This window comes from Polyodon spathula, chromosome 5 (assembly GCF_017654505.1).
Source record: "Polyodon spathula isolate WHYD16114869_AA chromosome 5, ASM1765450v1, whole genome shotgun sequence".
NCBI lineage: Eukaryota > Metazoa > Chordata > Actinopteri > Acipenseriformes > Polyodontidae > Polyodon > Polyodon spathula.
The window spans coordinates 9,677,070-9,689,216 of record NC_054538.1 but is presented as its reverse complement, the minus strand read 5'-3'; the positions used below and the strand labels follow the sequence as shown (position 1 = coordinate 9,689,216).

The 12,147-nt window shown below is 38.0% G+C and overlaps 1 protein-coding gene across 1 annotated transcript in view; it reads left to right on the top strand.

Moving 5' to 3' along the window:
- The window catches only part of nbas (NBAS subunit of NRZ tethering complex), a 180,330-nt gene that overhangs the window by 148,249 nt on the left and 19,934 nt on the right, over nucleotides 1–12,147 (top strand). Inside the window, exons 49-50 of the mRNA XM_041249686.1 lie at nucleotides 3,452–3,591; nucleotides 11,512–11,656. Of these exons, the coding sequence (XP_041105620.1) occupies nucleotides 3,452–3,591; nucleotides 11,512–11,656 (285 nt within the window). The remainder of the gene's footprint in view (nucleotides 1–3,451; nucleotides 3,592–11,511; nucleotides 11,657–12,147) is intronic.

The following is a 12,147-nucleotide window of genomic DNA, read 5'->3' as shown; positions in this document are numbered from 1 at the left end:
TATGTTGCACTGTATTAAAGGTGAAAAATGTCCCAGAAGTAAAAATAAAACACGGTATAGTGAATTTATGTACTATATGGTCATGTTGCCTCTCCTTAGGGTTACATGTTTTATAGCTTACATAGAACATAGACATTCAAAGGTCTTTTTTTGTCTATATTGCCCTTCACAAAGCCTTTCAAAATCTAATTTTCTGCACAACCTCTGAAGGAAAAAACCTGTTGCTCCATTTTAGGGTTCATTTTGGATAACTACATACTGTGTAGGAGGTCAATGAATATTAATGTTTCTTTTTTAATTGCACAGCAAGGTGTAGACAAGAAAGCCCTTTAGCTCCCTGTACTGCTTTGACACACAGTCTCAATAGGTATAATGCTGCCTGCTTATCTAGCACCAGTTTTCATACAGGGCATGACAGGATGTCATGGCAAGACAGCAACATTAAGAAGCTATTTTCCTCACAGCTTGTTTTATCGTTTTTGAAAATTTCTACCCTCGTTGAAATCAACAGAAAATAATTTTGTTCAGTGTCAAACTCATACTTTATAATGTTTCAGAAACCAAGGCTCCAATAAGGAGTTGTGCACTTAGTACAAAGCCTAGTCTCTCTACATGATCATTTTTAATAGGGGTGTGCTGATACTTCAAGAAAAGAAAAGCTGTTTTCTCTGTAATGCATGGGACTATGAGATGCACCCTTTTTTCAGTTCCAGTCAGCTATTGAAAGGTTTTCTCTGCTTTTTCCGGAGAAAAAATGACTAGAGACCTGTGCGTTAAGTCTTTTTGATGATGTCGGACCTGGTCCGAAATTGGACTGCAAAGGGTTAATACCTGCCAATTTAAATTCCGAGTATCAGGACACCCCTAAGATTCAAGTTATTAATTAGTCATTTAGCAGACGCTTTTATCCAAAGTGACTTACAGAGACCAGGGAGTCTTAGAATAGTCTTACAATTGGACCTCAGTTTTACGTCTCATCCGAAGGACGGAGCACAAGGAGGTTGAGTGACTTGCTCAGGGTCACACACAGTGAGTCAGTGGTTGAGCGGAGATTTGAACCAGGAACCTGGTGTCAAGACCTTTTCTTATATGGAATGCATGATGTAAATGTCCAGTGTGATTTTTGACGTGTCTCCCGATGACTTGCATGACCTAGTTCTGTCAATTTTCTTTTCTTTTTATGATTTCAAGGTGAATAAACCTGGCTTGTTTTGTGCTGATGTCATGTTCATACCCTGTGTAGATACTATTTCCGTCAGCACAGCGATTGCCCAAACGTTCGCAAAGTACCAGCTAACTTGGGAAAACGTGGCTTTGACTTGCACAGATTCTGTTCATCACTCATGCCAGAGATATTATTAATCAGAAACCAGAACTGCTGTGCATCATATTCCACATGTAAAATGTGTATACTGAGATTTTTTTCCCTCCGATTTTTACAGGTGCTTCAGTTAAAAACAATTTTTTAAATTTTTTAAAAAATAAATACATTTCCCAAGCTCCTGCCTTTAGTTATTTATTCACTCAGCATGTGGTTAAAAATGATTACCAGTAGCTGAGTTTAGAATGAAGAATCGTGACCTGCCAATGATCTTGGGGTCAGCAGTAAACATTTTATCCTTTTAAAATTAGCATATTTTCTGCAGAAGTTTTCAGCATTGACGGATCAGTGCCTTACCCTGTCCCTGAAGAGTTTATATATTAGATTTTCATTGTTTCACAAATTGTATCCTAATTATACATGCATTGCTAATTGACTGCATTCCTGGTACCAAAACCGTAAGTTGTGAAGAGGCCTTGTTATAATTCATTAGATATCTGGCTGCAGTAGCCTTGCTGTAAGATCACACCACACACAGTAAGCCTCGGAAAGCTTACAGAAAAATTATTCTACAAAATACATTTGAAATTCGCAGGAGGTATTACCTTAGTAATTCTGTGAACTTGGAAACAGTCCAACTCTGATTTTAATTAAGAAAGGGGGCATGCTGATTACTTATCCATGTACTGTAATCCACCAACTTTGTATTTCATAGAAAGGGCCCTTGTTAGGGTTTATTAGCTATTTACCACTAACCATTAACTTGTATAATTAAAAAAAAATAATACTTGCATACTTAACATTTTATTTAGTAACTCTATATCGAAGGGTGTATTATTGATTTTGCAAAATTTTGAAATATTAAAAAAATGTAATGCATTCAGTGATAAACTTTTCACCTACAAGTCTTTCTTTTGAAGACATTAAGAAAGAACTTCTCGAGCTGTTTATCATTTAATTTATTTAAAGCATTCATTTTCGATTTTTCTTTTCTTTTGTCCATCTAAGATTTGTGTTTAAATGCTAATACGGCTCTCTGACTTGGATTAAATGAGTAAATTACGCATGGGGACCTTTAAATATTGTCTTGGGTTTTTTATTCCTCTATATGCATCAGGCTTCCTGAACTGATAAATTGCAAAGCAGTGCCAGAGAAATTAGTTAATTTATGGAAGTAAAAGGGATGGCTACAAGGATTGCATGACACTTCATGTAGAAATCTGGAGATGTATGTCGTTATCCAAATGGTTCCCATAATCTAGCCATGTGGAAATAATGTATATTATTTTAAGAGCATGGCTTAATGACACACTACTTCAGTGATCAGCTTTTCAATCATAGTCATATATTAGATCAAAGAATATGCTACACATGGAAATTATTTATTGTGAGAAGATAGTCAATGGACATATGAGCATTTGGAAAAAAAGTGATAATTATACATTTCTTCCAGTTAAGTTGCTACGTTATACAACACCATCAAGTAGGATGTGCATTGATGGATGTATGCATGATTAAAAAGCTTAGTCTTTTTAATCTCTTATTCCCATTTTAACTAACCCACATAAGGGGTATCAAATGGATTCATAAAGGAAATATTTAATTTGTAAGGTTTCTAGGCACAGTCTGGGAGTTTGTGTACAGTATTATTTTTTTAATAATTTAAGTCTGAGAAATCTTTACTACTTTACATTTGCAAAATTGTTTATTCCACACATTGACTTATGTTAAGAACTCTTACTATACATCTGCTTGAAAGGGGTGTGTCTGAGTACGAGTACAAATGAGTATTCGTAACGCATATGGAAATTTTGCATTAAATCAGCTTCTGGCTCTAATAAAAGATGCATTACTTTCACTTTGAAAAATGAATTTCTTAAGCACTTTTCAAAAATAATGTAATTTATTAAAATATACTAAAAAAAAGGGTTTTTTTAAGTTGATAATGGTAACAGCCTTTTTCAATGTATAATTTACATTTTTTTGTGTTTTTTGGGATCTTCTCTTTGAAAAAAATCTTTTTGTTTTTTTGGAGTTGTTTGACACTATTTTGTGCTAAGTTGCAGCTCTGTGATTTTAAAGCTATAACAATGGCAAGAACCCTAACTCCTTTTTTTTTTTCCTCCAAAGTTGGAAATCAGTGATGTAGAGAAGGATGAGACGCGGTACCAGCTGTTTGTTGAGCTGTTGAACTCAAGTAACAGTGAGGTGGAGTTCCAGCACTTAGTACTACTTCTGCAGGCCTGGCCCCCGGTAAAGAGTGAAACAATGTAAGTGGTTTTCAGTAAAATCCAAAAAGACAGTTTGTAACAGCAACAAATTAGAAATGTATGCTTCATCTCCTAGACCACAAATTGGCAGAAAAAACATAAAGAAAAGAAAAGGACTACATTTTTCTGTTACCCCCCCCCCCGATTTACATATAGGGGGGGGGGGGGGGGGGGGGGGGGGGGGGGGGGTGGGGGTGGGGGGGGGGGGGGGGGGGGGGGGGGGGGGGGGGGGGGTGGGGGGGGGAGGGGTGTGGGGGGGGGGGGGGGGGGGGGGTGGTGTCCTCAATAATTCACATTTGTAATTAAAAAAATGAACATTATATTTCATGTTCAGATATAGAATGCTTTTATTAAAGCACATTGAGGGTATGACTATTGTGTAGTGCTTAAATGAACAAACAAAAAAACAATTCTTAATGATCTTTTATTTGTGTGTTAGTTCTGTAACCGTGAATACTTCTTTCTGCCTTGCATTTTAATTACAGAGATTGGTTATCTGACTGAACCTTCTGTAGCTCAGACCAAATTAATGTGAGGGTAATTAGATTATGTTCAATTGCAGCACAATAAATAAACAATAAACTTCAATGAAGATATGGTGTAAATCTAAAACATCTCTGCCTTTGGGACACACTATTTGTTTAGCTTAGGAATGAAATGCAAAACCTTCAAGTTGCTGGGTATAAAGGATGGTAATCTATGTGATTAATATATCATTGTCTTTCTGGAGAAACTCATTTAGATTTTAAATGCCATTTCGATAATGTAAACAGCTGCATCTCAAACGGAAACCCTAAATAAACCATGGATAGTAAGGGTCATGCTTTCCAATACTGAATAAAGTGTTATTTTTTTTTTTCCTGGATAGGGTGCTCAGTAAGAAACACACTGTCATATGTACCAGGTTTCCTTTCATATGAAGCAGTACAAAGGGATAGCATGCACCTAACTAACAAAACATTTTGGGCCATACTCATAAAAGATGGTGGTAATTTCCAGCCATTAAAAAAAAAAAAACTACTGGATATTATTTAACACACGATTTATAAAACTACTGCCTGGATTTTACCGGCCAGTAATGGGTTTAGATGTGATTTTCCGTCACGGATTGTTACTGAGAGATTGTGTCTAACCAATTGTCAAAGGTACGCAAATGAGCTTTGTCCCCTACTTAAGATGTCAATGGCATACACCGTCTTTTTACACCGTCACGTTATGGCTGCGAAGCATGTCCTGAGACAGGTTGCTCGAAATATCAAGACGTCAGGTTAAAAAAGTACAAATAAATTGCACACTGTGGTGCAGTAGCATCACAGCCCAGATGGTGTTTGCAGGGAGAGAGATTCAGACACAGAAAGCTGCAAGTAAACTTACCAATGCACTCTTCATTTAACAAGTAACATGGACAAAACAACTGACAAAACACACTTAACCAAATAAATGGCACAAGGGCCAAAACAAAAGGGTTTACAAAAACACACTAATGTAAACAAGACGGGACAGCACAGCATGGAGCACACAACACAATTAATCATTTGTCAGCTCCAGCCACATTGCCACTTGTTTTGACAGGGAGAAAGTTAACCCCCTCCCTGACAACCAAATAGTCCCCACACAGACACACACTGGCAGGACTTCCTCCCTGCCACACACACGCACACACACAGAGTCAGTATAACAGTCTCTTTTTTTCAATGGGTCTCTTTGGATATGTGGCAGCGTGGCTTGTTGCTGACATCACAGGCCAGGAAAAGACAGACACTAATACCGCAGGTTGAAGCACTGGTTTACTAAATAAAACAAAATAATGGAACAAACAAAACGGCATGGTGGCCAAAATAAACAGAGAATAATTAAACAAGTATTAGCTGGAGTGCATGGCAAAGTGCTCCCAGTATTGTGCAGGGGTAGTGGTGCTCCCAGTTCTGAGTGCTATTTAGGGTTAGTAGTGCTCTGGGGCTGTGTGCTGGCTTAGTGGCGGCAGCTCCCAAGTCTCCACTTCTGCAATGGCAACCCACCAAATAATAACACAGTATCATATACAAGCCCATGTGCACGGAAAAGTGCTCTGGGTGCAAATCCGGGTTTGCAGTGTTGCACTGCTGTGCAGGGGTAGTGCACCAGGATTTGTGTGCTGGCTCCGTGGCTGCAGCTTACCAGTCTCCACTCTTCTGCAACACAATCAAAACAAAGGCCCAGCACTCCGGTGTATTAGCGTTTCAGCGTACGGGTTGCATTCAGCCTGATAGCAATTGTTTAGCTTGGTTCTGTATGTTCCTCTTTCTCTCGTTCAGTCTCGTTCATACTCCCTGAACACCCAACCTAGACTGAGAGACTGCCTCTTTTATGCAGCTGTGCCTGAGCTTGATTGCTTGTCAGTCATTCAGTCAGGCTCAGGCACATTCTATAGATGAATTGATTTGGCAGGGGAGGCAATTAACCCTTCCCTGCCGACCTAAAACAATAGTGCAAAATAACATTTAAATCCTAGTAGTACAAAACAAATACAAAATACACACAGGGGGAGGGTGTACCCCATCACAGGATAATACAGTTTCTAGCGTCCCACTAAATTGGTTATAATCATGGACATATTAAGCTTATCAGAATGTACGGCACAATGGTGTCTGTATAACAAGGGACTGTTTTACTAAAAGGTGCTGGACACGAGTAAGAGGTTAAGAAAACCTACATTCACTCCCCAGTAACTCACATTACACCATGTAACAATTTATTTTTTATTTTTTTGGTTCCTGGGTAGTAAGTGTTATTTCCTAATTGCTTATGCCTCAAAAGTATAGAAAATGGCTATTATTCCCCACAAACTTTGCTTTTGTGACCAGGACAGTGATATTTTGAAATTGACCTATTTTCCAGAACATTCCAGATAGATTCAGTGCTGAATAAACTTGGAGTAACTTCTAGAACTTTCTAGAATTTTCCAGTAATATAAATAGTAGTATAAATACAGGGGCCTTAAGCCCACCAGTTCAGTTTAGTTCCAGCTACCTAAGTGGATACATATCTGCATTTTTCTGAGATGACATCAAGAGGCTGCAATGATGGCATTCCTGATGGGTCTCCAAGGCGGTTTTACCATGTTTCCCTGCTATCTTTGCCTTTGGGACAGCAGGGACACCAAGGTGCACTAAAACAGGCGGGACTGGCCACAGCGGACCAAGTTCTCTGTGGGGAGGAACAACCTCAAGTGGGAGCCACTGGTGGACCCCCGGAAGGTGCTGATGCCACCACTGCACATCAAATTGGGCCTTATGAAACAATTTGTCAGAGCTGTAGATAAGGAGTCGGCAGCCTTCGAGTACCTTCAAGACTTCTTCCGTAAGCTGTCTGAGGCAAAGGTCAAAGCCGGTGTCTTCGTCGGACCACAGATAAAGAAGATCCTGGAGTGCAATGAATTCTCCAAGAAGCTCACTAGTAAGGAGAAAGCGGCTTGGAACAGCATTGTCGCAGTGGTTCGGGGCTTCCTGGGCAATCACAAGGCCGAAAACTATGTGGAGCTGTTGAGACTCTGGTGAAGAACTATGGCACAATAGGATGTCCCTCAAAGTCCATATCCTTGATGCTCATCTTGATAAATGAAGGCACGATAAGGAAGTTTTATGAATATGGGCCTTTGTGTGTGTGTGTGTGTGTAAGGTCCATTTACCGTATATATACATTACAGGTGAAAAGTTTTAGAACACCCCCATTTTTCTAGTTGTTATTGAAATTCTAGCAGTTTAAGTTCAGTGAATAACCTGAAATGGTACAAAGGTAAGCGGTAAACTGCCAGAGGTTAAAAAAAAAAAAGTTTAGGCTACCAAAAACTGAAAAATAATGTACATTTCAGAGTTATACAAAAAGGCCTTTTTCAGGGAACAAGTAATGGGTTAACAACTTACAGCTGTTCTGCAGCAATGGAAGTAAATTAAGCCTTGAAAGTTGATGCTAACAATTCCTACAGGTGTCCCAACTTTTTTTGATTACTTACAAACCCTCTGACTGTATAAAAGCAGTGTTGGAACAGACTCTGTTACTACACCTGCTTAAGCATTATCTGGACAGTATTGTACTGTAGGAAGTAGTATATTGCTATCATAATGGCGAGAAAAGGGCAATTAACAAAGGAAGACAAACAGACCATTATAACCCTTAAAAGTGTAGGTCCTTAGAGAAATTGCAAAGAAAGCCAAGGTGTCAGTGAGTACAGTTTCCTACACCATCAAAAGGCACTTGGAAACTGGTGGAAACTCTGACAAGAAGAGGTCTGGCAGACCCAAAGCCACAACAGAATCAGAAGACAAGTTTCTGAGAGTCAATAGCTTGCGTGATAGGTGGCTCACAGGACAACAGCTTCAAGCACAGCTTAACGCTGGTCGAAGTAAGCAAGTCTCCGTTTCAACTTTGAAGAGAAGACTTCGAGCTGCAAGTTTGACAGGTTGAGTGGCAGTAAGAAAGCCATTGCTAAGATGGCAAAATAAGAAAAAGAGGCTTGCCTGGGCCATGAAGCACCACCAGTGGACTACTGAAGACTGGAAGAGAAGGTCTTATGGACCGATTAATCAAAATTTGAACTCTTTGGTCTATCACGCAGGGTTTTTGTATGCCGTCGAGTAGGCGAAAGGATGGTTCCTCAGTGTGTGACACCAACTGTCAAACATGGAGGAGGAAGCGTGATGGTCTGGGGCTCTTTTGCTGGATCCAGAGTCGGCGACTTGCATAGAGTGAATGGCACCCTGAACCAAAACAGTTACCACAGCATTTTGCAGCGCCATGCAGTACCCTCTGATATACACTTAGTTGGTCAGGGGTTCATCCTACAGCAAGATAATGACCCAAAACATACCTCCAGACTATGTCAGAACTACCTTAGAAGAAAAGAACAAGACGGTAGGCTTCAAATCATGGAATGGCCAGCACAGTCTCCAGACTTAAACCCCATCGAGCTGGTTTGGGATGAACTGGACAGAAGGGTGAAAGCAAAGCAACCTACAAGTGCAGCACATTTGTGGGAACTTCTGCAACAGTGTTGGGAAGAACTTTCCGAACAATATTTGATTTCCATTCTGGAATGCCACGAGTGTATGCACCTGTTATATCTGCAAAAGGTGGCTGCTTTGATGAGTCAAAAATTTAGATTAAATTTTGTTAAACAAAACAATTCCATGATTTTTTTTTTTTTTTTTTTAGCTCCAATTGTTTATTTGTTCTATGCTTTAATTTCAGAGTACATTGAGACATTAAACTGTGTAAATTTCAATACAAACTGGAAAAATTGAGGTGTTCTAAAACTTTTGACCGGTAGTGTGCCATATTTAGTAGCAGAAGAGATCTATTTGTTTTGTGCACGGAAATAGGTAAACTGACTTAAAAAACAATCTCTGCAAGCTTCCTTTTATTAAAGTTTACCGGTCTTTACAAATTTTGGCCATCTGTTTTTAATACAGCAGGGTTTTTATATAATGTTTGATAAGCTTGACCGGTGTGTGTTGTTTATCAGTGTTCCTGCATCTAAAATGGACTGTACCATTGCATAGTTCACTTTCTGATTTGGTACAAGATTAGTTTATCACAGTTAGATGTATTTTATGATATCCTCTTGTTGTTTTGTTTCATTCTTAGGCTCCTTATCTCTATGAGTAAGAACTAAATAGTACCAAAATTGCAGGTACAGGTGAAAAACTTTGATATTATGATTTTAATAAAAATTGTACATAATGTATGTCTACGAACTAGACATAAAATTTGTGATTATGTTGTACAGGGGTTCAACAGACAACAAGAAAAGACTGCAAATTATAGGTCCCATGTGTAAATAGGCTTGATTAGGATGGATTAATTTGTTAAGCACATGGAATCCCTGGCTTGTGTTTCGTATAACAATAACAGTAATTCCTGTCGGTTTCAGCAGAAATTAATGATGACTCTGTCAGTGTTATGGCAGGTGCTCAAGTCACTTACAGTGTAAATTTGGAAGTGAACTGTATTTTATCAGTGTTACCAACTTCCATACTTCATCTATTTGCATCTGTGCCTTTAGGTTCACGAAGAGAACAGTGAACAGTCATTAAAAGAATCATCCATATGTTCCTGATGTATTGATTATTAGAATTGTACTAAATATGGTAAACATGGTTTTACAGTGTTTTGCACTAAAATTAATGGCTTCAAAACCAATTTAATTGGTAATTTAGTAAATTGTTAATTATATCTGCTTGTTTAACACAAGTGCCTCTACTTTAAGCATCCCAGTAAGGAGAGCTTGTATGAGTTTGCCAACCTGCCATCACCTCACCTGCTATTGCCACTTTTTTTTTTTTTTTTTTTTATAATCTTTTATACTGAAGTGCAAAGAAAAAGCTATTTATTTGTATTTTGTATATATTGAGACAACTTGTAAATACATTAAACACATTTCCTATAATAAATATGTTATGCCAGATGTGCCCAAACAATTATTCAGGCAGTCTCAAAACAATTATCCAGGTGTTAATTGATATTATGCAAATAAAAAGCACACAGGTTAGTCCAAGATTTTAATAATAATTTGTCATTTTGCCTCAAAATGGTGAAAAGAGCAGTGTACTCTTCTGATGCCTGCATGCAAGCAGTAACCTTATCCAATGAAGGTTACAGCCAAAGAGAAATAGGAACTCATCTGACAATACAATACCAGACATATAGAAGTACAAAAAACAAGAAAGGGAGCAACTAAAAGGCAAAGGGAGGAAAAGAATCCGCACAGAGCAAAAAGACTGTGCCATTGTTGCCACGGTCAGCAGAAACAGACAAGTGAGTGCTTCAAATACTGTACAGGAGTTAGAATATGGTGTAAGGTGTCAGAACAAACAGTAAGATAGAATAAAAGAGAAGGGGTTTAATGGTCAGATTGCTAAAAAGAAGCCCTTCATCAGCGCAGTCTGTATTAGAATACAGGGGGGGGGGGGGGGGGGGGGGGGCAAGGTTCAAATGGTGGTGAGCTTGTACTAACAGAAGGCAAAGTGAATTAAAAAAAATGCACAGGGGTATTCTACAGGGGAATCTGAAGAAATCAACTAGGAATTGAAATGTAAGAATGTTTCTGTTCCAACAAGATTGGTGTTCCAAATACAGATCTAAACTTGTACAAGGCTGGCTGTCAGAAAAGAAAGTGGCCCCCACAGTCACTAGATCTGAATCACATTGAACATTTGTGGGATGAACTAGGTTTCAGGATGAAGGCAAGAACTGTTAAATTTGACATTGAATTTTGGCAAAAACCTACAGGAAATAGAATAGCATTGAACCAGCCATTTGCAAGAACTTGGTGTGTAGTATGACAAAAAGATTGCAGGCTGTTATTAAAGCAAAGGGAGGTGCCACTAAATACTGAAAATATGTAATAATAATAATAAAAGAAACTCCCATTTCTAGTTTACTTTGTAACACACCTAGCATGTTATGTACATTTTATTGTAGGCTGAGTTACTGATTCAGTTAAGGCGCTATGTTTCCATTCATAATCATTGAATGCCTTATTTCTCGACACCTTAATATAATACAAGTAAAGCAAGTTTGGCCTAAAGATTCTTTTTTTTTGTTTTGTTTACCTTTACATAAGTATTTGATGTAGTTACAATATTTCATTCTGCAGCAACTGGTCTAGAAATTTAATCACATGGTAAATTATTTGTACTTTACGTGAGTATCGCATACTGTTTCAATATGACAAATATAAATGTCTTGCTATATTATTATTATTATTATTATTATTATTATTATTATTATTATTATTATTATTATTATTATTATTGTCACACTTCTGATATAAAACCTCAGAATGACTAAAGTAAAAAACAAAAGTACTACAGGTTTTTGATAAAAACAGAACAGTTTAATTCTAGAAATGATTATAATATCTATATCTGTGTTTTTTTTCAGTTTGAACGCAGTGGGGAATCCCTGGGTGAAACTGGCAGCAGCCATGTTGTCTAAGTGTGCCACGGAGCAGAGAAGCAGCGTGGGGAACGAAGTGATGCACATGTGCCGTTCTCTCTATAACACAAAACACAAGCTGCCTGTTGAGGTAGGCTGGCCTTGTTTTATTCCCATTTCACATGTGGCCCATTTACAGAAGAACCTCTAGTTGCTGTCAGGAATAAATATAGCTCTGTGCTTCCTGTACTCACACAGCCTTCCTTTCTAAATCACTGTTTTAAAACAAAGCACTGATCTGCTGATAGTTGCATATTCTCTGCTGCAGAAGTCTCTCTTCCTCGAAGAAAGTTAATCACTGTTTTAGGGCAGATTCTAGAGAAAGCTTGAAAAGAGCTAATTCATTTTTTTCACAAATGAAATTCAGCAATGCAGGCCAAACCATAAAATAGTTTAATAAGTTAACATAACATTATTCAGCAGGTTTCATTCAAATTTCTGAAGCAAAATTGCTTAATTATAGTGAGTGATGCTACACCTTTGGCCATAGCTCTGTAATGTATCATTTAATACAGTAGTTTTAACACAACCATAGATTATTATTTATTTATTTATTTATTTATTTTTACAACTTCTCTTAAA